Here is a 27,501-nt window from a genome sequence, read left to right on the forward strand (position 1 = left end):
CTCGCAAAAACATCAAAACGAATATTGTCTTCCAATCCATGAACAAGGATATATTTTCATTTATTTAGATGTTTTAAAATGTGTTTCAGCAGTGTTTTTGTTTGTTTGTTTGTTTGTTTTTAGTTTTCTATATGCAAATTTCTTCCTGGGTATTTTATTCTTTTGGATGCTCTTGTAAATGGAATTTTCTCAATTTTCTTTTTGGATTGTTCATTGAGTATGACGTTAGCTGTGGGTATTTCATGAATACCTTGCTTTACGTATTTTTAATGCAGTGTTTCTTGGTGTGTAAGATTTTGACTCCTGTATCTTCTGGGTGGATTTAAAATTTGTACTATAAATTATATTAAATGTATCTGACTCTGAGGCTTTTTCTTAATGTGCATTTTCTTCTTCTTATGTCTTGTCCATTAATTTATTTTTAATTTTTGTCTATTCTTGGTGGGACTCAATGCCTTTTTGTAGATTATGCCTTTTTGTAAATTTTATATTTTGTTGGCATTTTAACATATTTAAATTAGTTTTTTGCTAAAACAGTGATATTTCAGCAAATGGTATTTGCCATGATGAATGAACTTTTTAATGTATTATAGAATTTGGTTTGCTAGCATCTTGAGGATTTTTGCATATGTGTTCATTGTGAATATTGGCCTATAGCTTTTTTGTTTGTCTTTTAAAATGTGTCTTCATTTGGTTTTGGTATCAAGGTAATACTGGCCTTGTAGAATGAGTTTGGAAACATTCTCTCCTCCTCTGTTCTTTGGAATAGTTTGAGTAGGATTGTTATTTGTTCATCTTTAAATGTTTGGTAAGGGCTGGATGCGGTGGCTCACGATTGTAATCCCAGCACTTTGAGAGGCCAAGGCGGATGGATCACTTGAGGTCAGGAGTTCAGACCAACCTGGCTTGGCCAACATGGAGAAACCCCATCTGTACTAAAAATACAGAATTAGCCAGGCATGGTGGTGCATGCCTGTAATCCCAGCTACTCGGGAGGCTGAGGCAGGAGAATCGCTTGAACCTGGGAAGCGGAGGTGGTAGTGAGCCGAGATTGTACCGCTGCACTCCATCCAGCCTGGGCGACAGAGCAAAATTCTGTCTCAAAACAAACAAATAAAACAAACGAACAAAAAACAATGTTTGGTAAAATTTAGCAGTGAAGTCGTTCAGTCCCGGGCTTTTATTTGCTGCAAGACTTTTTATTACAGCTTAGACCTCATTACTTGTTATTTGTCTGTTGAGGTTTTGGATTTCTTCATTGTTCAGTCTTAGTAGGTTGCATGTGTTTGATCTTTATTATTTATTTTCTTCTGCTAATTTTGGGTTTGATTTGCTCTGGCTTTTCTTGTTCTTTAAGATGTATCATTAAGTTGTTTATTGAAAGTTTTTCTACTTTTTTGATGTAGATGCTCAGAGCTATACGCTTTCCTGTTAGTACTGCTTTCACTGTATCCCATAGGCTTTTGTATGTTTTGTTTTCATTATCATTTGTTTCAGGAAATATTTTAATTTTCTTCTTAATTTCTTCATCAATCCACTTGTCATTCAGGAGCGTATTCTTTAATTTCCAGGTATTTGTATTGTTTCAAAAATTCCAGTTGTTGGCAGGGCATGGTGGCTTACGCCTGTCATCCCAGCACTTTGGGAGGCCGAGGCAGGTGGATCACTTGAGGTCAGGAGTTTGAGACCAGCCTGGCCAACATGGTGAAACCCCGTCTCTACTAAAAATACAAAAATTAGCTGAAAGTGGTGGCAGGCACCTGTAGTCCCAGATACTTGGGAGGCTGAGGCAGGAGATTCACTTGAACCCGGGAGGCGGAGGTTGCAGTGTGCCGAGATCATGCCATTTGCACTCCAGCCTGGGGTACAAGAGCGAGACTTCATCACACACACACACACACACACACACACAAGAAGATCCACTTGTTATTGATTTCTGGTTTTGTTTCATTGTGGTCAGAGAAGATAAATATATAATGTAATTTTACTCTTTTTGAATTTTTCAAGACTTGCTTTGTGACGTAACATATGGTCTGTCCTTGAGAATGATCCTCATGCTAAGGAGAGTGTATATTCTGTGGCTGTTGGATGAGATGTTCTGTAAATATTTATGAGGTCCCATTTGGTCTATAGTGCAGATTAAATCTGAGGTTTTCTTTGTTGATTTTCGGTCTAGATGATCTGTCCAGTGCTGAAAGTGAGGAGTCAAAGTCTCCAGGATTGTCTATCCCTGTCTTTAGCTCTAACAATGTCTGCTGCTCCAGTGTTGGGTACATCTGTATTTACAATTGTTATATTCTCTTGCTGAATTGACCCCTTTATCATTACGTTATGACCTTTTCTGTGCCTTTTTATAGATTTTGTCTTGAAATCTGTTTTGTCTGATACAAGTATAACTACTACTGCCCTTTTTTCGTTTTCTTTTTTTTAATTGGCGTGGAATATCTGTTTTCATCCCCTATGTTCTCTGTGTATGTCTATGTGTACCTTTGTATGTGAAGTGTGTTTCTTGTAGTCAACAGATCACTGGGTTCTGTTTTTTTGTTTGTTTGTTTGTTTTTTGGTCCATTCAGCACTCCATGTCTTTGGATTGGGCAGTTTAGTTCATCGGCATTCATTGTTATTTTTAATAAGTAGGGACATACTCGTGCCATTTTGTTATTTTATTTTGTTTTATTTTATTTTTGTCATTGTTTTGTGGTCTTCTCTTCCTTCTTTCCTTCCTTCCTGCTTCCTTTTAATGAAGATGATTTTCTCTGGTGATAGGTTTTAATTTCTTGCTTTTTATTTTTTGGGTATCTGTCTGTTGTATGTCTTTTGATTTGAGGTTACCATGAGGCTTGCAAATAATATCCTCTAACCCATTATTTTAAACTGATGATGACTTAACAGTGATTGCATTAACAAGCTAACAAACAAGCAAAGAAAAAACTATTACAAACTCTACACTTTAACTTAGTCCCCTGCATTTTAACTTTTCGTTGCTTCTATTTATAATCTTACTGCATCTTGGAAAGTATTGTAGTTGTTATTTTTGATCAGTTCTTTTAGTCTCTCTAACCAAGATATGAATAATTTATACACTGCAATTACAGTGTTACAATACTGTTTTTCGGCGTACTTATCATTACCCTATGGCCACCACCCCTGAAACTGTGCTGAGTCAGACCTAAGGCTTCAGCCTTAGAACCTTCTTGTGCTTGAATATTGATATCTTTTTCTAGGTTTGGGAAGTTCTGTATTATTACCCTTTGAGTAAACTTTCTACCCCTGTCTCTCCTTCTGCCTGCTCTTTAAGGATAACTCTTAGATACTCTTTTTTGAGGCTATTTTCTATGTCTTATGTGCATGTTCCATTCTTTCTAATTCTCTTTTGTCTCCTCCGACTGTATTTTCAAATAACCTGTCTTCAGGCTTACTAATACTATCTTTTGCTTGAACATTTCTGCTGGTAAGAGACCCTGATGCATTCTTCAGTATGTCCCTTGCATTTTTCAACTCCAGAATTTCTGCCCAATTCTTTGTACTTATTTCAATCTTTTTGTTAAATTTATCTGATGGGATTCTGAATTCCTTCTTTGTTTTATCTTGAATTTCTTTGATTTTCCTCAAAACAGCTATTTTAAATTTTCTGTCTGAAAGGTCTTATATCTTTGTCTCTCCAGGATTGGTCTGTGGGGCATTGGTCTTTGGTGAGGTTATGTTTTCCTGAATGGTCGTGATGCTTGCGGATGATTGCCGGTGTCTGGGCATTGAAGAGCTAGGTATTTATTGCAGTCATTGCATTCTGGGCTTGTTTGTACCTGTCCTTATTGGGAAGACTTTCCAGGTATTCGAAGGGACTTGGGTGTTGTGATCCAAGTTTTTGGTCACTGTAGCCATATCTGTATTAGGAGGCACCCCAAGCCCAGTAATACTGTGGCTCTTGCAGACTCTTAGAGGTACCATGTTGGTGGTCTTGAGTAAGGTCTGGAAGGACTATCTGTATTGTAATGCAGAGACTCTTGTTCTCTTCCCTTTCTCCCAAACAAATGGAGTCTCTCTGGGCTGAGCTGCCAGGGAGAGGTGGGGGAGGGATTACATAATCACCCTTGTAGCCACCACCCCTGGCACTGTGCTGGGTCAGACCTGAAGCCAGCACAGCACTGGGTCTCACCCAAGACCTGTGGTAACTACTGCTTGGCTACTACCTAGGTTCACTCAAGGCCCTAGGGCTCTGTAATCAGCAGTTAGTGAAGCCAGCCAGGCTTGTATCCCTCCCTTCAGGGTAGTGAGCTCCCCCTTGTCCCAAGTGGATCCGTAGATGCCATCTGGGAGCCAGGGCCTACAGTTGGAAACCTTAGGAATCTACCTGGTGCTCTGTTCTACTGCAGCTTAGTTGGTACCTAAGCCATAAGTCAGAGCCCTTCCCATTCTTTGGGAAGAGTCCCTCCCTGTGGCCAGCACTGCTCCAGGCCTGCAGCAGATGCCCCCTGGTGACTGCCGATGTTCATTCAAGGCCTCAGGGCTCTTCAGTCAGCTTGTGGTAAATGCTGCCAGGCTTGGGACTCTCCCTTCAGGGCAGTGGGCTCCCCTCTGACCCAGAGCAGGTCCAGAAATGCCGTCTAAGAACCAGAACCTGGAATTGGGGACCCCAAGAGCCTGCTTGCTGCTGTACCCCACTGTGGCCAAGCTGATACATATCACTAAGATGATTTTTGGTTCTTATGAAGGTGCTTTTCTGTGCAAATGGTTGTTCAATTTGGTGTTCCTGCAGGGAGGACAATCGGTGGAGGCTTCTATTTGGCCACCTTTCTCTGCCTCCCCGTATTTTATTTGTAATTGACACATAATAATTGTACGTACTTATGGGATGTTCTGGTACGTGTATACAATGTGTACTGATCAAATTAGGGTAATTAGTGTATCTGTCTCCTCAAACATTTGTCATTTCTCTGTGGTGAGAACATTCACAATCGTCTCTTCTAGCTACTTTGAAATGTGCAGTATGTTATTGTTAACTATAGTCAGCCTGCTGCATGGTGGGACCATTTTCACTCTTCAGTGCTGCTTTTGGATAAGCAGAAGGTCTTAATTTCTTGTATTTGATGTAGTTCAGTGTATCTAGTTTTTTCTTTATTGTTCGTGCGGTTTTTAGTGTGGCCTATCGAAAAAGTCTTTGACTAGATTATGAAGTATTATCTCCTATTAGCTTTTAGAAATGTTCTTGTTTTAATCAACTTAGATTATGATACCTGGTATTTGGGCCCTTATTCCTCCCACTGTGTTTTTATATTTTCTGTATATAAAGCTTCTTTGTTTTCATGTATTGCACAGGTAAGTTCTATTTATTTCTGACATTCCTTTTCAGACAAAGGAGGAAAATAAACTATACTGAATTTGTCTCTTTCATGTGGTTGTTAGGAATCTTGCGTGGATTCAACCCATATAGTTCTGTTCTCTTGTCTCCTTAGTAAACTGCTTCTACGTGAAAAATTCAAAGATTAATTTGAATTACTGTCTTTGTACAAATTTTTAAAAATGATTTTTAAAACAGATTTTCTCTTAGAACTCCTGGGCTCAAATGATCCTCCCACCTCAGTCTCCCAAGTAACTGGGACTACAGGCTTGTGTCACCACACCCAGCTGATTTTTGTATTTGAGACAGGGTTTCACCATGTTGCCTAAGCTGATCTCAAACTCCTGAGCTCAGGCAATCTGCCTGCCTCAGCCTCCCAAAGTGCTGGGATTACAGGCGTGAACCACTACACCTGGCCCATTTTAAAGATAATTATATCATTTATTTTTTAAATTATAATTTCTAAATAGCACTTCAACATTTAAACATCTTGGCACATTTGCTTTATCTGTGTCCATACAAACACACACATACTCTGTATTTTTTGGTCAATGATTTGAAAGAAAGCAGCAGGTGTTTCTTTCTCCTACATGAACATACTCCAACATGAAAACATCTTGAGTGTGTAAATAAAATTATTTATTTCATTGTTCTCTAGATCTAGAACTAATCTAGCAGATATGCATTATCAGGTGCCAAAGACTTAATATTTATTTGTTTATTAAAGAACTACTTTAGAAACCCTGAAATATGGGAGGTGACTAGAGTATATTTGAGAGTGGGGCAAGTACAGTAAGTCAAACTGTACTTTTTGAGTAGTACAGAATTTTTACTGGCCCTTCAGGTTCTTCATCTATTTTCGTTGTCAAATCCTAGGCCACTTTGAATCACAAAATATGAAAATATAATTTTTATTTTAAGCTAGACAATGTAAGTATATTAAGTTAGATTCTACATGTATTAAATTTGTGTGTTTATTAAATACTTATGCCTTAAATACCTGTAAGGTTAAAGCATGTTTTAATGAGTAGACAATTACTGAATATATGAGTTACTACCATTGCAAGGTATGAACATCAGGTAAGTTAAAACTAAGCTTTGTTAGAGTACTTGAATTCCTTAAAAACAGTTTTCTATGAAAATAGAGTTTGGCTCCATTAAGTTTAAAAGTAATTTTATTAAACACTACAGTGTCTGACACATATGTACCATTTAATACTTGCCTTAATTGACTAAAGGCTCTCACCTTTAGTGTCGTTAGAAGAAGCACTCAATAAGGACTTGGATCTGATTTCTAGCTGAAGCTGAGGCTTCATCTCTTTGGCTACTTGTAAATAAGGAATGTGCATTAGATTATATCCAATTAACATTAATATTTTTATTCTGTATCTTGTGTTTATTGTGAAAACACTTAATAAATTTTATCGGATCAGGAAACTTAATACATTTAAAAAAACAACACATTTTTTAAAAACTAAATTGTCACACTGAACAAAAAGACTTCTTTCAATGACTATAGACTTGAACTTTTTTCTCACTTGATAGCTCGAATTACATCTTTACAAGAGGAGGTGAAGCATCTCAAACATAATCTTGAAAAAGTGGAAGGAGAAAGAAAAGAGGCTCAAGACATGCTTAATCACTCAGAAAAGGTAATTGATTTAACATATACCAATTATTATAAAATAGTAATCACTGATTATCATAGACTACTAGGTGGTTTTATAAAATAGCATTTATTCTTAATGTTTATATAGTTACACTTCTAAAAGTGTTTATGTTTGATTGGTTGGTATGTAGGGATGTATGTATGTCTTATTTAGGGTTTTGTTTTTGTTATGTTATTTTTGTTTGTTTTTACCGTAGAGAGCATTAGATGTTTCATGTTAACAGATCATCACAGATTGCTTTGGTTTGGAAATACCTTTTTATGAAGTATGTTTCCCTATTTTCTTTGTACATGAGTAAGATGAATGTGCTGTGAGGGCCTATGAAGAAGGAAAACAACAGATCAGTACATGGTAGACGATGAGTACCTGTTCTGTTTTGTTACGGTTAGCAAAATAGAAAAGAGCATCAAGTGATTGGCCTTTGCATTTAGAATTTTCTTAACAATAAAAATGTCATTGGTTATTCTCTGTTATATACCTTGCTAAGAGTTAGATAGATGATGTAGAGATACAGGTGTCACTTTTTCAAAGCCTTTCTGTAATGTTGGAGGTTCATTAGAACCTCAGGCAAATTATCAGAAAAGCCATGACTTACTTATCTTGTCCTTTGGACATGTTTTGTCACAATTATAATAGTTTTTGATGGCCAAGCTGGTGTAAATATGGACTTAGGATAAAAGAAGGAAGAGTAGAAAAGGGTACCCAAACAGAAATGGAATCTATTTTGACTCATTTTTCCTTTCTCTGTCAATGACTTGCCACAGGATGCTTTGTGGTTTGTTTTGTTTTGTTTTGTTTTTGTGAAAGCAAAGTAAATGAGGATATAGATGCAAATGTAGATAAAGATCAGTTAGTATATTTTTTTTAAGTGGTACCAGGCCAGGCAAAGTGGCTCATGCTTGTAGACCCAACACTTTGGGAGGCTGACACAGGAGGATTGCTTGAGCCCAGGAGTTTGAGAATAGCCTGGGCAATGGAGCAAGACCCCATCTCTATAAAAAAAAAAGCTTAAAAATTAGCCAGGTGTGGTGGCACAAGCCTGTAATACTAGCCACTCTGGAGGCTAAGGCTGGAGGATAGCTTGAGCCCAGCAGTTTAAGGCTGCAGTAAGCTAAGAAGGTGCCACTGCACTCCAGCCTGGGTGACAGAGTGAGACCTCATCTCTTTAAAAAAAAGAAAAGAAAAAAGAAAAAAGATGGTATCAAAAATTTTTAAATAAACGGAAAATTTGACTTACTCATTTCAGATCTTAGCAATGAACTGTCCTGAACATAACCACCAGCACAGCTTTGTTCTGCCCTCCGCCATGGTTAATGATTCAAATGGGAAGGGAGGGTTATCTTTTGCTTTTAATTATATGTGTTTATTGTGATTTTTAAAATAAGGCATCTTATCTCTTCCAGAATATTAAATGTAAGATTTACTAACATGCATGCCTTCTGCACAGTTTATTACATGACTCCTACTCCCATTTTACAGGAAAAGAATAATTTAGAGATAGATTTAAACTACAAACTTAAATCATTACAACAACGGTTAGAACAAGAGGTAAATGAACACAAAGTAACCAAAGCTCGTTTAACTGACAAACATCAATCTATTGAAGAGGCAAAGTCTGTGGCAATGTGTGGTAAGTGTCAGTTTTATTATTTTTACAAAATTGGCTTCAAATAGTGACTACAGAAAATTTGGTGTTGATCAAAATTTTATACTGTATAACTCGTAGAAATTATAATATAAATTACAGGCCTGGCACAGTGGTTCACACCTGTAATCCCATCACTTTAGGAGGCTGATGCCAGTGGATCACTTGAGGCCAGGAATTTGAGACCAGCCTGGCCATCATGGTGAAACTCCGTCTCTACTAAAAGTAAAAAAAATTAGCCAGGTGTGGTGTCGCACGCCTGTAATCCCAGCTACTGGGGAGGCTGAAGCAGGAGAATCGCTTGAACCGAGGAAGCAGAGGTTGCAGTGAGCCGAGATGGCGTCACTGTTCTCCAGCCTGGGCAACAGAGTGAGACTATGTCTCAAAGAAAGAAAGAAATTATAAGTTATAACCAAGAAGAGGGTGCCTTCCTTTTGATACTTCCCTTTTTTTTTTTTTTTTTTTTTTTTTTTTGAGACAAAGTTTTGCTCTTGTCTCCCATGCTAGAGTGCAATGGTGCAGTCTTGGCTCAGTGCAATCTCCGCCTCCAGATTCAAGCAATTCTCCTAATTCTCCTGCCTCAGCCTCCTGTGTAGCTAGGATTACAGGCACCAGACACCATGCCCAGCTAATTTTTGTATTTTTAGTAGAGACGGGTTTCACCATGTTGGCCAGGCTGGTCTCAAACTCCTGACCTCAGGTGATCCATATGCTTCGGCCTCCTAAAGTGCTGGGATTATAGCCATGAGGCACCATGCCTGGCAATGCTTTCCATATTTTAAGATCACAATTTCACCTCCTTGTTCCCTCAGTTTACTACTCTGTTTCCTATAAAAGTTAGTGGAATCTGTCTTCTCTCTGTTTTTTAGTAGCCCTTTCCTTGATTTTCTTTATGATCCATTCTGGACCTCATTGTCTGTTAATTCATATGCTATCTTGCTTTGTACCCTCAATTTTCTCATTTCTTTGTAATTCCACTGTGTTATGCCTCCAAACACAACCCTAGTTCAGACCAGCCAGCCACTTTCTTCAAGCAGTTGAGTGTTAGTCCAATGCATTATCTGCAACCTGAGTTGTCAATTTTTTTTAATTTTTAAAAATTATTTATTTTTGGTAGAGAGAGAGTCTCACTATGTTGTCCAGGCTGGTCTTGAGCTCCTGGGCTCAAGGGATCCTTCTGCCTTGGCCTCCCAGAGTGCTGGGATTACAGGCATGAGCCACCATGCTTTCTTTAAACATATCGCTCATAAATTTCTTCTCCCAGACTTTTATTTATCATCTCAAGTTTCCTGTGCTGTTTATCACTCCAATTTTAGGTGAACTCTATTCTTATTTCACAAATAAATAATGAAAGCATAAGTGTGAACTCCTCAAAATCTAGTTTTCTTGTCAATCTATCCTACTTCTTTACCTGTCTTCATTATCTTCACTATTATCTTAAAGGAGGGTAATCTCCTCTTACCTCATCTTAACTTCTTATCTCTTTTTCTTTTCTGTATCCTCTACCTTTTTACTTCCATTATCTTCTTTCTCACTGTAAACATGAACAAGTTTCCCATCTTAAATAGACAAATCCATGCAGCAATCTGTGATCCTTACTAATTACTACTGTTTTATTTCAGATAAAATAATAAAATAGTCAAATTCAATGGTGTCAGATTCTTTATGGAAAAAAAAATGTTTAATATCTAAACTTCTAACAAATCTTTCTTCACCTTCTACTTATTCTTAACCTACTACAGTCTGGATGTGTTGGCATCTTAAATTATTTTTCCTGAAAAGAAAGCTCATAATCTTATCCATCAAGCCTGCTCTTATTCTTTATTCTCACTAACCTAGTTAATGGCCATAGGGTCTTTATGAGATGAGCCAAGGCTTTGGAATCAGACAGATCAGTGGTGCTCTGTAACTATTTTAAGTTAGATGAAAAATGCATGTAAAGTGCCTGTGCATAGAAAGTTTTCAGTAGCTATTATGTTGATTACTGAACATCACATCCTCATTTTGCCAAGAGTTGTTCTGTTCATCAATCATTCTCACTTAGGTTAGAACAATTTTCTTTTTTGGTCAAATCATATTTTGTTATCCTTAAAATCCTTTAGTGGCTTTTCATTGTTTGCAGGGTACCTTTCAAACTCCTTGGATATACTGAATCTTTAAGTTGACACCTGTCTGTCTTTGCAGTCTTCTTGCTCTACACTTTGTTGTGTGTACCCTGTGCTTCAGCCATATTGAGCTACTTTTATTTCTTTCACTTAATTACTGACTGCCTACTACAGACAAGGCACAGCTGGGAATATTGCAGAGAATAAAACTGATAGGAAGCCCAGAGATTACATTCAGATGGTGAAGATAGACCAAAAAAAAAAAAAAAAAAAAAAAGGATACATAAATGAAAATATATACAGCTTGTAATTATTAATGGGAAGGAAATACACATTAATATCATTGTTTTGACTTGGCACTGCCCTAGATGGGGGTTCTGAGGAAAGGCCCTCTGAGCTCATAATATTTGAGGTAAGAAATGAAAGTCAGAATGAACCACCTGTTAAAGGAGCTGGAGAAAATACATTCCAGGCAGAAGTGATAGTAAGTTCAGTATTCTTATTCTAAGATTTGTATGAAGGCACTAGTGCATTTTAAGCTTCTGGGATGTGTAATTTATATTTTTAAAAGATCATTTCTGCTGCTCTGTGGGGAATGCTTTCAAGAGTGAGAACGGTGATAAAAAGGGAGATCAGTTAGAAGGCTATAGGCTGTAAACACTGGTAGTAGTAGAGAGAGAAAGAAGTCGAGGTATAGAGGACAAGAGTTGGTGATGAATTGGATAGAAAGAGGCCAGGTGTGGGGACTCACACCTGTAATCCTAGCACTTTGGGAGGCCGAGGCAGGCAGATCATTTGAGGTCAGGAGTTCGAGACCAGCCTGGGCAACATAGTGAAACCCTGCCTCTACTAAAAAATACAAAAATTAGCTGCATGTAGTGATGTGCACCTGTAATCTCAGCTACTCAGGAGGCTGAGGCAGGAGAATTGCTAGAACCCAGGTGACAAAAGTTGCAGTGAGCTGAGATTGCACCAGTGTACTTTGTCCTGGGCAACACAGCGAGACACTGTCGCAAAAAAAAAAAAAAAAAAAAAAAGACTGAGACTAACTGGGGTTGGAGTGGTTTGGGGATGGGCCAGAAGTAAAGGCATCTATTGTGGATATGTTAACTTTAATAAGATTATTCGATATCTAGGTGGAGATGTTAGTCAATTGGTATCTAAGTCTGGCGCTCAGGAGAGAGAGATCAAGAGTCAGAAGAACATAGTGGATGAATTTGTGTTTGATTAAACAGAAAGGTCTTAAGAGGTGACAGTTCACTGGTGCAGCTAAGTTGTAAGTTTGGGGGGAAAAATAAGTAATAGTTTATTTATATTTATGTAATAGTTTATATTTTGTCACCTAGAGGGTGGTCTTCGAGAGTGGGAAAGCAGACTTCAAATAAACTAGAATCCTGATGGGGCAACTTACTAGTTGCATGAACATGGAAAAGTTAACCTCTCAGAAGCTCAGTTATATTTCAAAAAAGGAGCCTCAGTGTAGACTAATATATTCCAGTAATAATTAAAAGAGGTATACTATTGTGGAATCTTATTCATCTGAATTGTATAAACTGGAGTTCCTACCATAGCCTTAAGCCTCCTGAACCTTTTCTGGAACAGTGCAGGGTATAAATTAATAATCACAGCCTTATTTTTCTGCTTTTACTTGATGTACCTTCATTGTTCTTTGTTGATTCACTTTCTTTCTAGCTATACTCTTCACCTTCTAGTCTGAAAGTGGTACTGATTAATCTCTTATCATTGGGCAAGAGCTGGGTTTAGAAGATTTTATTGCTATATTATATTTTATAACTCCTTTTCTTTAGAGATTTCTACTATAGAAACAGTTTACATAACATGAGAATTTCTATAATTAATAGCTCTATTCAAGTCCCAGGATAAAAGCAATAGAGATGTTTGAAACCAAATTACAGCCCATATAAAGTGAAATGTATTAAAGTATTCTTTCTTTAAATGTATGTACCTTTTTGCTTTCCCAGAGATGGAAAAAAAGCTGAAAGAAGAAAGAGAAGCTCGAGAGAAGGCTGAAAATCGGGTTGTTCAAATTGAGAAACAGTGTTCCATGCTAGACGTTGATCTGAAGCAATCTCAGCAGAAACTAGAACATTTGACTGGAAATAAAGAAAGGATGGAGGATGAAGTAAGAAAAATAGTACTGACTTTGTTCATCTATTAAAAGAGAAACGATTATATAAGCTATGACTGAAGAGTTATCTATAATTTAAACACCGTGAAGGAGATTTGAATGAAATGATTGACATGGGTCTATGTTCACTGCTATATGGTTACCCCAGCACCTAGAATCTTCCTCTTCAAATAGTTATTGAACATTCACTCTGTGTAATCTATGCCATTTTTCACTGTGACAGTACAACTGTATTGAAATGTCATAGTTCCTTCCCTGAAAAAATTGACCATCTGCTTTAAAGAAAAAAAAAGTCTTTATTATAATGCATCTTATATCCCCAAAGAAAGCATTGCTCTTAGATTTCAATAAAGTGTTTAACTGTAGTCTTTCCTGGCTTAGATTGATAGCATGGGGTATACATTTTATAAAGCAGTTAATAAAAAGATAAAATGACAACATGTCCTGGTGGTTACTATATGTACTTTAGAAATTATTTCTATGACCGAAAGTAGGAAAGCCTTCTCAAGAAGATGTAACATGTTACCTAGATTTTAAAGGTTGAGTAAGACTTCAAAAGGTAATAGTTTTAGAGTCAGAGTTTTATTTGCTAGAGGGAATATTATCAGTAAAGATATGGATAATAAAGTGAGTACCGGGTGGATAAGAAGATGGGTAAGTAAAGCATAAAAGGGAACTTGATAGAACTTTTAACTTTTTGAAGAAAAGAAGAACACATGTTGAGTGGTCATGGGAGAAATTTGGAGGCCAAAGTATCGATACTCTTTAAAACTTGCATGGGTGGCCAGACACATTGGCTTACACCTGTAATCCCAGCACTTTGGGAGGCTAAGGTGAGCAGATCGGCAGATTGCTTGAGCCCAGGAGTTTGAAACCAGCCTAGGCAACATGGTGAAACCCCATCTCAAATACCAAAATCAGCTATGTGTGGTGGCGTATGCCTATAGTTCCGGCTACTCAGGAGGCTGAGGTGGGAGGATTGCTTGCACCTCAGGAGATCGAGGCTGCAGTGAGCCGAGAGTGAGACCCTATCTCTAAAAAATAAAACTTGCATGGGAGCTGTAGGTGAAAGCACTTCTAGAAAAATCAATCTGGTAGTGGTATATAGAATGGACTAGAAAGAAGAGAAACTAGAGATACCTATTAAAGTTAACATGCAGGAGGAATGTACAAAATTTGAAAGATAATATTCAGTCATTTAAAAAACATAATTTTTGACTACCTACTATTTGGCTCTGTGCTAGGAGTTGGGGGTTACTGAAGTGAATAAGATATAGGTGTGGTCCTGACTTTGTTGGAAGTTACAGCCAGGAGGGAAAAACAGATATTAAAATAGTAACTACTGGCCAGGCGCGGTGGCTCACGCCTGTAATCCCAGCACTTTGGAAGGCCGAGGTGGGTGGATCACGAGGTCAGGAGATCGAGACCATCCTGGATAACATGGTGAAACCCCGTCTCTACTAAAAATACAAAAAATTAGCCGGGCGTGGTGGCAGGCACCTGTAGTCCCAGCTACTCGGGCGGCTGAGGCAGGAGAATGGCGTGAACCCGGGAGGCGGAGCTTGCAGTGAGCCAAGATCACACCACTGCGCTCCAGCCTGGGCTACATACAGAGTGAGACTCAGTCTCAAAAAAAAAAAAAAAAAAAAAAAAATAGTAACTATAAGCATTGCAAATAATTAAAAAGAAAATACCGAATGCTATAGGGGTGTGTTACTAATCACATTTGGGAGTTACAGAAGGCCTTGCTAAGAGTATAACATTTGAGAGCTGAAGAATGAATGAATGAAGGAGGATAAAACAAGGAGTAGCGTGTACAAGAACTGTGAGGTGAGGGAGAATTTGTTGCATTTGAGGATCTGAAGAATATGATTGGATTGTAGAGAATGGCCAATGATAGGAATAGAGTTAGAACAGATCATGAAGGCCATTGTAAACCACTATAGGAATTTTGAGTTCATGGGTCCGAACACCTAATAAACACTTCAAAAATATTTGTTGAGTTGAATGAAACATACGTTCAGTTTGTTTTGTTAAGCTTTGAAGGGTTGTAGAGTAGAGCATATAAACAGGTAAATTTAAGTATTCTATTCAAATGTTCCCCCAGAAATGGCTTTTTTTTTTTTTTTGAGACAGAGTCTCACTGTCACTCAGGCTGGAGTGCAATGGCACGATCTTGGCTCACTGCAGCCTCTGCCTCCCAGGCTCAGGTGATCCTCTCATGTAGCTGGGACTACAGGAGTGTACCACCATGCCTGGCCAATTTTGTATTTTTTTGTAGAGCAAGGGTTTCACCATGTTGACCAGGCTGGTCTCAAACTCTGGATTCAAGCACTCTACCTGCCTCAGCCTCCCAAAGTGCTGGGATGACAGATGTGAACCACTGTGCCTGGCCCAGAAATGAGTTTTATAATCACCTTGTACTCCAACATTTTCATGATGATTAGGTCTGAAAGGAACCAGAATTTTTTTCCCTCCACAACATCTCATGTCTGAAATTTGGGAATTAATTTGACTTAATAGTAAATCTACAATAATAAACACGTGGAACAATGAAGACTCTTTAAAATACTAATATTTTCTACTAGTACCGTGAATTATAATGTACTTGATTTGGTTAGTATTCTTTCAAATAATGTCTAATAAATTATTTAAGAGATATAAGATCCCAATTATTTTTCTCATTCATAGGTTAAGAACCTAACCCTGCAACTGGAGCAGGAATCAAATAAGCGGCTGTTGTTACAAAATGAATTGAAGACTCAAGCATTTGAGGCAGACAATTTAAAAGGTTTAGAAAAGCAGATGAAACAGGAAATAAATACTTTATTGGAAGCAAAGAGATTATTAGAATTTGAGTTAGCTCAGCTTACGAAGTAAGTCTTTAAAATAACATTGTGATTTCTTTCTTTTTTGTGCTCATCATTGACTTGTGTGTTTGATATTTTACGTATGTACAGATTATGTACTTAGAGTTTGTGAAAGACAGCGAAAAAGTATTTAGAAGTGAAAGAATTTACTTGCAAAGGTTTTCAAGGGAGTTCAGGCTTTGGAAAGACCACAGTTTTCTCATCTGATTTTCTTGTCCACAAAAGTAATCACATTTCTTCAGGTTAGAATTAAAAAAATCACAGTGCCTTGTAGGAGATGTTCAGAGGCTAGAATTAGACATGACACACTGTGCATTTTGTTTTGTGTCTTTGGTTCATCTCAAAATGCAAAAATGTCTTTTTTCTTTTTCTGTTACTCTTGGGATGTGATATGCCTGCTTACTTGAAATGGAGAACAAGCAAGATGTCAGGATTGCTTTCACAATTTGCCTAAGAATATGCTTCACAAGTTTAATATCAAAAGTGGATATATCTTATGCCAAATCCTGTGTTTTTATTTCCTCTGAATTTATTTTATTATATCATCACTTGCTAGCTTCATTTACAGAGGTGATTCTTGGATTAAATTGTCAGTTTTCATAAAATTGGATTTATATTGGTGAAATTCTTTTCCTCTTTTAGGGCCACCATTTTCACAAAAATGTGTTTTATATTTTTTTCCTCCAAAAATACTCTCACTCAGCATTCAATGGAGATTGGTGTGGACTTTCTGTCAACCACATGCCTTTTTAGATACTGAGAATACAAAGCTATTATTACTGTCTAATATGAAAGTCTAGCAACTAGATTTTCAAGCCTAGCTGCTAGACTTTCGTAGTAGACCGTAAATAATTATTGAAAATCTATGTCTTTGGGTTACGTTGTGTTTCCATCTTTTGGACTCTGCTCCTTTGTGAGTTGTGTTTATGTGTATATTATATACATGCAGTTGTCTGTCTGTGTTCCTCCTTCTTTGTCAGTTTGTTGTTCTTGCTTTCCCTTCTTACCTGATGGTTCATTTCCACAGCCCCTTTTTTGTGCTTAATTGGCCATAATGTCTAGTATGCTATTACTAAATTTTTCATCCCCCCCCTTTTTTTTACTTACTGTACAAGACATTTTCTTCCCTATTACTGCTTTTCTCTGTAAAAATTTAGCAAAAATATGGTATCAATTTTATTTTTTCATTTTGGATAGATCCACAATTAATATTCTCCAAAAAGTGATCATCAGTAGAAAAGGGTTCTCACTACTTTTGTATGGCATCATTTTATAAGGAGCAAGATAGAACCAGTGTGGCCTGACCAAGTTAATTAGTAAAATAATAATGAAGTATGTTTTTTAAAAATAAAGATTGTTTTAGTAAACCTTTTTTATATTAGCAACTTTAACAAACTAAGAATAAATAAAGTCTAGTATAAGTAGGAGTGTTTGTTCACTTGTTTTTCTTTTCATCTGAAGACAGTATAGAGGGAATGAAGGACAGATGCGGGAGCTACAAGATCAGCTTGAAGCTGAACAATATTTCTCGGTAAGTGAGAATCATTTTTCACATACGCACTGTTTCAAACCCTGACTTACAACAAGGTATTAGATTCTTTTATGTGAACTTTTTCTTTTTAAAATTCTTTTTCAAATGACTCGTCATCTTCTAATAAACATTGTGATTTTCTTCTTTTTGTTTATCCATTTGTTTCTTGGCATATTAGGCTATCATTGGTATATGTTTTTAAATCGTAAAATCTTTTCAGGCCAGGCACCGTGGCTCACACCTGTCATCCCAGCACGTTGGGAGGCCGAGGTGGGTGGATCACTTGAGATCAGGAGTTCGAGACCAGCCTGGCCAACATGGTGAAACCCTGTCTCTACTAAAAATACAAAAATTAGCTGGTTGTGGTGGCAGGCACCTGTAGTCCCAGCTACTCGGGAGGCTGAGGCAGAAGAATCACTTGAGCCTGATAGTTGGATATTATAGTGAGCTGAGGTCATCTGTGCTCCAGCCTGGGCGACAGCAAGACTCTGTCTCATAAACAAAATGAAAAACTTTTAAATATTGTTGAAAACGCTTGCCCTGGGTGTTTGCTAAATGTAATTATTCAAAGTATCTACTGCTAACTTCTGCAAAGTGATCTGTAGCATCCCATACACTTTCTTGCCATATGCTTCCACAGAGCAATCATCCAGTGCCTCCAGATGTTTGAATGGATGTCAAATGACTTGTGGTGGTTCCTGTGGATTCTTCATTTTGCTTCTAGAAAATAGTATAAAACCTGACCCTGTCTCAGTTCTGATTTATTGCATTGCTTGTGGGCATTGGATTAAACAGCATTCAATTCAATAAGCTGTTATGAACCAAATTTTAAGATTTGTTTTTATTCTGGGTTTTCAAATCAGATTATTTTTCTTTTTATCCCTTCATTGATTTAGTTACTTGAGTTTCAGTATTTGAAGTCAGAGAGATAAGAATCTAAGTCCCAAAGGCCAAATAGATTACTTAATTTTAGAAATTCCAAATACTTAACCTAGAGTAAGCCCTTATTCTTCTTTCATTTGCATTCCCATAGACATTTATGTATTTTTTTGCCTAGAAAAGTGCTGTTTCTTAATGTAATAAGTAAGTGTTAAAGTAGTTCTCCACAGCTGTTTGCTGGCCCTTGCTATTTTTTCCCCTTCTCTTTTTCTTTTAAAGTGAAGAGGGTAGTTAAAAAGAAATAGATATCAGAACTGGAAGTTCACTCTGTAACTTCAGCAACTAACACAAAATGAGTCTCATGTGTTAAATGTTTTTCGCTGGAGTTGGCAAAAGCTCAGTGAATTTTGTAAGAACCATTGTTCTGAAATAAGCATATGTTATAGGTATGTTAGCAGAATACTTGATAAATCTTATTTGTGGACATTTCTTTTTCTTTTTTTTTGAGATGGAGTCTTGCCCTCTCGCCCAGGCTAGAGTGCAGTGGCGCAATCACAACTCACTACAAGCTCTGCCTCCTGGTTTCACACCATTCTCCTACCTCAGCCTCCCGAGTAGCTGGGACTACAGGTGCCCGCCACCACACCTGGTTAATTTTTGTATTTTTAGTAGACACGAGGTTTCACCGTGTTAGCCAGGATGGTCTCGATCTCCTGACCCCGTGATCCGCCCACCTCGGCCTCCAAAAGTGCTGGGATTACAGGCGTGAGCCACCTTTTGTGGATATTTTTTACCTGTCTCTCAACTGCCCAGTACATCCCACCCACCAAAACAGAAGTGATTCTTTTCTAACATTAGTCAAGAATTGATCTAACATTTAAATTAGTAGTGTGTGTTAAATTTCTTTATAATGTCTTCCCAAATCTGTAATCTACTTTATTAAGCTAAAATTTCTTTTCTTTTCTTTTTTTTTTTTTTTTTTTTTTGAGATGGAGTCTCACTCTGTCACCCAGGCTGGGGAGCAGTGGCACAATCTTGGCTCACTGCAACCTTCCGCTCCCGGGTTCAAGTCTCCCAAAGAGCTGTGATTACAGGAGCGTGCCACCACGCCCAGCTAGTTTTTTGTATTTTTAGTAGAAACAGGGTTTCACTGTGTTAGCCAGGATGGTCTCAATCTCCTGACCTCGTGATCTGCCCGCCTCGGCCTCCCAAAGTGCTGGGATTACAGGCGTGAGCCACCACACCCAGCCATTAAGCTATAATTTCTATGTAATATACCCATTTTAAGTGTACTGGTTAGTAAGTTTTGACAAATATATATAACTGTGTGACCACAACCACAATCAATATGTGGAATATTTTTTTTCGCCGCAAAAAGTTCCCTTGTGGCCCTTCACTCTACATTTTTCCCAATTGTTTTCTGTCATAATTGATTATTTTTACCTGTTCTAGAATTTCATATACATGGAGTCACACAGTATATGTTTTTTGACATGTGGTTTCTTTCACTCAGCATATTTTTTAGATTTCTTAGTCTTACATGTTGTATGTATCAGTAGTTCATTCCTTTTTATTGCTAAGTAATATGAATTAACCAGTTTTTTTTTTTAACCCACGTATTGATGGATATCTGGTTCATTTCCACTTTGGAGTTGTTATAAATAAAACCATAAGGAAAATTCATGTGTAAGACTAGGTGTTGATATATATTTGTATTTGTCATGGGTAAATACTTGAGAGGAATTGTTGGATCATATGTTAATTTTTTTAATTTATAAGAAACTGCCAAATTGTTTTTAGCCCACCATAAACACTTACTTCTTCTTGTCACTTGTTTTGCAGACACTTTATAAAACCCAGGTAAAGGAACTTAAAGAAGAAATTGAAGAAAAAAACAGAGAAAATTTAAAGAAAATACAGGAACTACAAAATGAAAAGTATGTCCATTTTGCTTTAGAACAAGAATTAGTACTGCAACAGGCATTCTTAAGTTTTAAAATAGTGAATAGATGTGCCATTATTCTGGTGGGAATGGTATAGAATGCAATTTATTGGGCTAATTCAGAACAAATCAGATTAGGCTGAATTTGCCTTTATGGTGAAAAAACAATGCTATAAATCAACACTGTAGCAATTGCAGAGATTCATTAAACTGACAAAAAGTTGTTTGACAGTTGTTTTCAGGGGTATCTCAATTTTTATTTTTTTAATTTATTTTTATTTGGGACGGAGTCTTGCTCTGTCACCCAGGCTGGACTGCAGTGGCGTGATCTCGGCTCACTGCAGCTTCTGCCTCCCGGGTTCAAGCGATTCTCCTGCCTCAGCCTCCTGAGTAGCTGAGATTACAGGCGTGCGCCACCACGCTTGGCTAATTTTTGTATTTTTAGTAGAGACAGGGTTTCACCATGTTGGTCAGGTTGGTCTCAAACTCGTGACCTCGTGTTCCGCCCACCTCGGCCTCCCAAAGTGCTGGGATTACAGGCAGGAGCCACCGCGCCTGGGCTAGTATCTCAATTTTAAAAGATCTATTTATATATAAATCATGCTGTTTTTGCAAATCATTATTTTAAGTTAGATAAAGGTATTTAAGGTCCTCTTAGGATTACTGTGCAGGTTATGGCCGGGCATGGTGGCTCATGCCTGTAATGCCAGCATTTTGGGAGGCTGAAGTGAGAGGATCGCTTGAGTCCAGGAGTTGCCCAAGACCAGCCTGGGCAACATAATGAGATCCCATCTCTAAAAATAATAATAATAAAGTATTATTATGCAGGTTAATTTTCATTACATGTATATGTTTAGGGTCTTAAAAGGAGAAAACCTTATAAAGCTATTTCAAGTGTAACAGCTTCATTTTAGAATTCAGCTGACAGGTCCAACAAGGTAGTAACTCATGCAGAGTATCTCATAGCTAGGTAATGTCAGAACATACACTAGAACTAGTTTTCCAACCCTGTTATATTCTCTTTACATTTAATCACCTTTGAAAGACTGTTTGTTGTTGAAACAAACAATTACAGAAAACAGCAAAACTAATAGTTTTTATGAATTATGACAAATGTCGTCATAACATCATCATCCATGAAAGAGAACCTTGCTATCCACTTCAGAAGCCCACTATATCCCACCTCCTAATTATGCCTTCTTTCCTCCCCACCTCAAGAGTAATCACCATCCTGATACGGATTTGTTGAAGAAACTGGAATTTTTTGTCCTGTAGAGGTTCCCTCAGTTGCAATTTTATTGATTCAATTTCTGTTGTTGGTTGAACATTCCCCATTTCCTTTATGTTTCCTGGAAGTCAGTAGTTATATCTAGAGCTCCTCTGCCCAATATGGTGGCCAGTAGCCACATATAGTTACTTAAATTTAAATTCAGTTACGTAAAATTAAAACTTAGTTCCTCAGATGTACTAGTCGTATTTCAGGTGCTCAGTAGTCACATGCGGTTAGTGTCTACCATATTATAATAGATAGTACAGATACAGAACATTTCTGACATCCTAGAAAGTTTCATTGGACATTTCTGATTTGGAAGCTTGATCAGATTCAAATCTGATTTTTAGGAGGAAGAAGACTAATTCATATATAACCTTGTACTTTCTGGTTTCCCTGTTTCTGTTGTTAACCACTGTGGTACTCAACGTTAGATCTTAATACATTAGGTGTTGCAAACTGGAGATACTCAGTTTTATCATTCTTCATTTTTTTTTTGTTGGAATACATAACTTTTATTTTTACTAGTTTTATAAATAAACTTAAACTTTTCGTTGTTTACCTTTGTTGACTTGATTATAAATTAAGTATAATTGCATCTTTTTGCAATTAAGTTGCCTTAATCGAGTTGATTAAGTTAATTAAAATATTTAAGGTCCAGAATTGACAATAGTTTGTTGCCGAGCTGTATATTATCATAAATTTTAGCATCACAGCAGGTATCAACATACTAATTTGGTGGCCAAGTATCATAGTTCGATAACCTAATTAACTGAAAGCTAAGGTAGACACAAAGCTGCATTTCCTGGTTATTCTCTGATACAGTCATACTGTAGAGTCTGGTCTGTTATACTCTACAGTATACTCTACCATTTGTATGGTATTGCAATATGCAATCCCAGATGTATGCATTCACTGTGAAGGGCATAGTATAGGCAGAAACCAATCTGTGATCTGAGGAACAGAATGAGAAAGTAATTAAAAGTGCCAAATATTCACTCCATACTATATTGTTTCAGAGTTGATATATTTTCCTTTTTTCATCTGTTCATCTATTTAAGACAAATATATGGATCACCACTATTATGCTATAAGTACTGTGCTTTGTGCAGCTATCCAGTTATTAGTAAGTTATGTTTCTTCAAGTGCTTCAGAATCGAGTCAGGAGAGATATAATCAAGGTGCAGTGGCTGTGCCAAAGGATATCTCACCTTACCATGTGGGATTCAGAGAACATTTCCCAACAGAGATCACAACTGAGGGAAAGTAGAATTAGCCAGGGAATGGGATGTGGGGAATAAGGGACAGTATAGGCAGAAGCCAGTCTGTGATTTGAGGAACAGTAAATGGTTAGTTCATGACAGATAAGGCTGGAGAGATAAAACTGAGTCAGATTACAAAGGACTTTGTGTATCATGCTGAAGAGTTTAAAATATTGAAATGTGGGGACTTTTGTTTCTTCCATTGTTGTCTGTTTATTCCCAGCACTTCAATCAGGGACTTTTAGAGTAAGTATTCAATAAATACCTAATGAATAAATGAAAATTCTAAGCTAGTGACTGACAAGTATTTTAGAAAACTCACTCTAAGGAGTGGAGAAGGAATTGAAGTAAGAGAAAGCTGCATAGATATAGGGAGCCCAGTTATATAACCACTGGAAAAACTTAGATATAAAATTATAGTGGAAGTTGGCAGTAAGAGGCAAGTGCATAAAACGAAGTAGGAAGTAAAAGAAGTAGGATTTGTAGATTTGGAGGCATAGGGGCAAAGGTTAGGAAAATTTTCAGGCTGACTCTCAAGTTTCTGACCAGGGCTGTTGAGTTGATGGTAGTGCTGGTCCCTGAGCTAAGGGATGCCAAAATTGTGAGACAAGGGGAGAGAAGATTATTTCAATTTCAGTCCTGTTGAGTTTGAGGTGCCTATGGGATGTCCAGATAGAAACGGATACCACGGTATTTGGGTTTATTTATTTATTTAGAATGCAGATAAAAGATAAGAACTTGAAGCTGATTTGATAGTCTTTGCATACAGAAACCACTAATACAGAGATCTGTTAAGGTGATTATGTATCTCAGAGTTTATAAACTCATGAGCCTGTGATGCCATTGGTATAATTAGGCTGTAATTAGTGGGGTCTAAGTGCAGATATATTCATTGCATAAGTTGTAAGGATTATAACAAACTGAAGATCTCACCTCCTCAGTTCCGGCCATTTGTTACCACATGATAACACTGGCCCAGTATGTCAAGATCTTCTGGTTTTTCAAGAGAAACCAAGAATCTGAATTTTTATGTAAAAGGTTGACCTAAAACTATTTTAGGTGTGTGTTTGTGTGTATGTGTCTGGAGGGAAGTGGGGGGCACTGTTGTGGACTCATTTGGTCCTCCCAGGTAGCAAGTTGTAACCCATAGTGTAGGATCAGAAGACACAAGGGCTGAGGAAAGACTACTAGCTCCTAGACTTTTAAGGAATGGGCAGAGGAAGGGAAACTAAGAAGCTACCAACAGTATAAGAGAAGATCAGAGCAGGGTGTCACAAAAGCTGGAGTAAGAGAATATTTCAAAAAAGAGAAAGTGATTCAAAGTACCACATATTGGCTGGGTGCGGTGGCTCACATCTGTAATCCCAGCACTTTGGAAGGCTGAGGCAGGCAGATCACGATGTCAGGAGATTGAGACCATCCTGGTTAACATGGTGAAACCCCGTCTCTACTAAAAATACAAAAAAATTAGCCGGGCATGGTGGCGGGTGCCTGTAGTCCCAGCTACTCAGGAGGCTGAGACAGGAGAATGGCGTGAACCCGGGAGGTGGAGTTTGCGGGGAGCCTAGATGGCGCCACTGCACTCCAGCCTGGGCAACAGGGTGAGACTCTGTCTCAAAAATATAAATAAATAAAAATTAAACTTTAAAAAGTGTCCCATATCCAGAAAGGTCAAGAAAAACAGTCATAAATTGTCCATTGTACTTATATTGAAGGTTATTCATTATCTTGGTAAGAACAGCTTCTAAATAGAGATGAGAATAGATATTAAAGTAGATTGAGACTGAATGGAAAGGGTAGAACAAGAGGCAGAGTATACCTAACAGCCTGATTAGCCTTCTTTCTATTCAACACACCAATTAGTCACTCTACTACCTCCAGGTATGTACATTGCTCTTCTCTCTTCCTGGAACAGTTTCCTCCAAGTATCTACATGGCTTGCTCCTTGGCCCTCTCCAGGTCCACATCATTTGAGAAGGCCTTTCCTGAATATGCTTTTCAAATTGGATACATCCCCACCCCACTATCTTGGTACCCAGTTCATACATCCTTCCCTATTTTATTTTTCTCTGTAGCACTTATTCCCTCCTAATATATAATTTTCTTACTTGGTGTATTTATTGTTTTTGTTTTTCCACTAGAAACAAAGCTCTACGGCAGAAGGAATTTTCAGATGTTTCGTTCTTAGGTCCAATTCATTGCTATATGTCTAGCACCTACAATTGTAACGGCAGCATTGTGATGCTCAGCAAATATTTGTTAAATTAAAAAATTCAGGAGACTTGGCTGTTATGGCAAGAAGTAGCAGTAGCTAGAGGAGAATGTGAAGGAGAGCGCTTCCTAACAGTAGCGTAAACTTGAGCATATTTAAATGGACCATGGGAAGGAAATCAGAGTAGGAGCAGCCCCACATCTCTTCATTCAAGTAAAATTTTTGAGCGCACTCTGTGGGCCAGAGAATTTTCTAGGCATTTGAAATACACTTGTGAACAAGAAGAAAGCCACGCTTTATAATCTTATAATCCAGAAGAATATGGAATGATTGATGATTGAATTATTTTAAGAGATAGGAGAATAAGGGTGAGAGATTGACTTTAAATATTAGTAAAGACAGTCTTTCATTATGGAGAGTTGTAAAGGAAGTCTGGATGAATATGTAGATGCAGGTAATTTTACCCTGAACCATCTAATTCTTTCTTGCTTTTTCTCTTGCACAGTAGCATAACCAGGGATAGAAATATATTCTGGGTTAAATAGGTTTTCTGGTGTTTTAAAGTATAACCCAGATACTTTTATCTGAACTTAACAGAAAGCAGAAACTTCAGATAAGAACGTGTTGTGAACCTGAAGCCCTGTATTATAATAGCTGGCAGAACCACTCCCAGTATTCTTAGATTTGGCATTGGCAGCATTTCCTTTCTTTTCCTAAACTACTAACTCTACTACTTTCCTAAGAAAAGTGTTTCACATCTCGTCTCTACTCAGATCGCCACCTTTTCCTTATTCTTGTACTTAGCTAATAGCCTTGCTTCCTAAAAATCAGAAGAGAACATCTATTCTCTTTCATCACCATAGCTACTAACTTGTCTACGTCAGAGTAGAGTATCACAAAAGCTGGGGGAGGAGAGTATTTCAAGAAAAAGAAAGTGATTAAAAGTGCCAAATATTGCTGGGCATGGTGGCTCATGCCTGTAATCCCAGCAATTTGGAAGGCTGAGACGGGCAGATCACAAGGTCTGGAGATCGAGACCATCCTGGCTAACATGGAGAAACCCTGTCTCTACTACAAATACAAAAAATTAGCTGGGCCTGGTGGCGGGCACCTGTAGTCCCAGCTACTCGGGAGGCTGAGGCAGGAGAATGGCGGGAACCCGGGAGGCGGAGCTTGCAGTGAGCCGAGAGCAGGCCACTGTACTTCAGCCTGGGAGACAGAGTGAGACTCCGTCTCAAAAAAAAAAAGGGCCAAATATTCAGAAAGGTCACCAAAAAGTCATAAATTGTCCATTGTATTTATTTTGAAGGTTACTCATTATCTTGGTGAGAACAGCTTCTAAGTAGAGAATAGTACCTATAAACCCTGCCTTCCTTCTGATGATGTAAATGGACAAGAGCTTTAGTTCTTATCTAATGGCTAATCCCATCTCTTCCTGCCTACTTAAGAGTATGACTTGGCCGGGTTTGGTGGCTCATGCCCGTAATCTCAACAATTTGGGAGGCCCAGGCGGGCGGATCACTTGGGTTAAGAGTTTGCTACTAGCCTGGCTAATGTGGTGAAACCCCATCTCTACTAAAAATGCAAAAATTAGCTGGACATGGTGGCACATGCCTGTAGTCCCAGCTACTTGGGAGGCTGAGGCAGGAGAATCACTTGAACCTGGGAGGGGAAGGTTGCATTGTGGCGAGATCTCGCCATTGCACTCCAGCCTGGGTGACAGACTGAGTCTCAAAAAAAAAAAAAAGAATATTATGGCTCCAACAATTCTCTTATCTTTTCTACATCAATTTTTACCTTTCTGTAGTCATTGTCATTGTTATGTAAACATATTTAGATATCTCCTTTAAAAACAACCCTCTTACACCGGGTGTGGTGGCTCACGCCTATAATCCTAGCACTTTGGGAGGCCAAGGTGGGCAGATCCCCTGAGGTCAGGAGTTCAAGACCAGCCAGACCAACATGGAGAAACCCCATATGTACTAAAAATACAAAATTAGCTGGGCATGGTGGCGCATGCCTGTAATTCCAGCTACTCGGGAGACTGAGGCAGGGGAATTGCTTGAACCCAGGAGGTGGAGTTTGTAGTGAACCAAGATCACACCATTGCACTCCAGACTGGGCAACAAGAGCAAAACTGCATCTTTTAAGTACGTTATCTACATGGTAGCTACCATCCCACTTTTCTTTTTTTTATAGCCAGCTTACTTGAAAAGTAACATACCAGGTACCTTCCCCCATCTTCTTCCATTCTTTCTTGAGCTCACTCCAGTCATACTTTTGCATTCATCATGCTAACAAAACAACTCTTCTCAAGGTCAGTGGGGTCTTCCTAATAGTGACTTCTCAGTTCTCATCTTATTTCATAGCAGCAATTGACTTAGTTGATTACTCTCTTGAGAAAATGTCTCCTTTGACTTCTGTGACACCAGACGCTGTTTTTTCCTTATTGAACTGGCTACTCTTTCTCAACCTCCTTTGTTCCTTTTTCCCTTCTAATTGCTGAGACCCTTAGGAGTTTGGAGCGCTCAAGGGATTACTCCCTGCTTGTTTTCATCCAGCCTTGTGGCTTTAAATGGTGTCAGAGTCCAAGTACGTTCTCCCTTGAATTCCAGACTTATGTATTCA

At 38.0% G+C, this 27,501-nt stretch overlaps 1 protein-coding gene across 3 annotated transcripts in view; it reads left to right on the plus strand.

Annotated features, from left to right (window-relative positions):
• The window catches only part of ROCK1 (Rho associated coiled-coil containing protein kinase 1), a 154,698-nt gene that overhangs the window by 104,370 nt on the left and 22,827 nt on the right, over nt 1-27,501 (plus strand). For all 3 annotated transcript variants that reach the window (XM_026456016.2, XM_026456014.1, XM_026456015.1), the window contains exons 17-22: nt 6,884-6,990; nt 8,488-8,638; nt 12,741-12,901; nt 15,599-15,783; nt 17,239-17,308; nt 20,030-20,124. In XM_026456016.2, the coding sequence (XP_026311801.1) occupies nt 6,884-6,990; nt 8,488-8,638; nt 12,741-12,901; nt 15,599-15,783; nt 17,239-17,308; nt 20,030-20,124 (769 nt within the window). The remainder of the gene's footprint in view (nt 1-6,883; nt 6,991-8,487; nt 8,639-12,740; nt 12,902-15,598; nt 15,784-17,238; nt 17,309-20,029; nt 20,125-27,501) is intronic.

This window comes from Piliocolobus tephrosceles, chromosome 18, assembly GCF_002776525.5.
Source record: "Piliocolobus tephrosceles isolate RC106 chromosome 18, ASM277652v3, whole genome shotgun sequence".
In the NCBI taxonomy this organism is placed as follows: Eukaryota; Metazoa; Chordata; class Mammalia; order Primates; family Cercopithecidae; genus Piliocolobus; species Piliocolobus tephrosceles.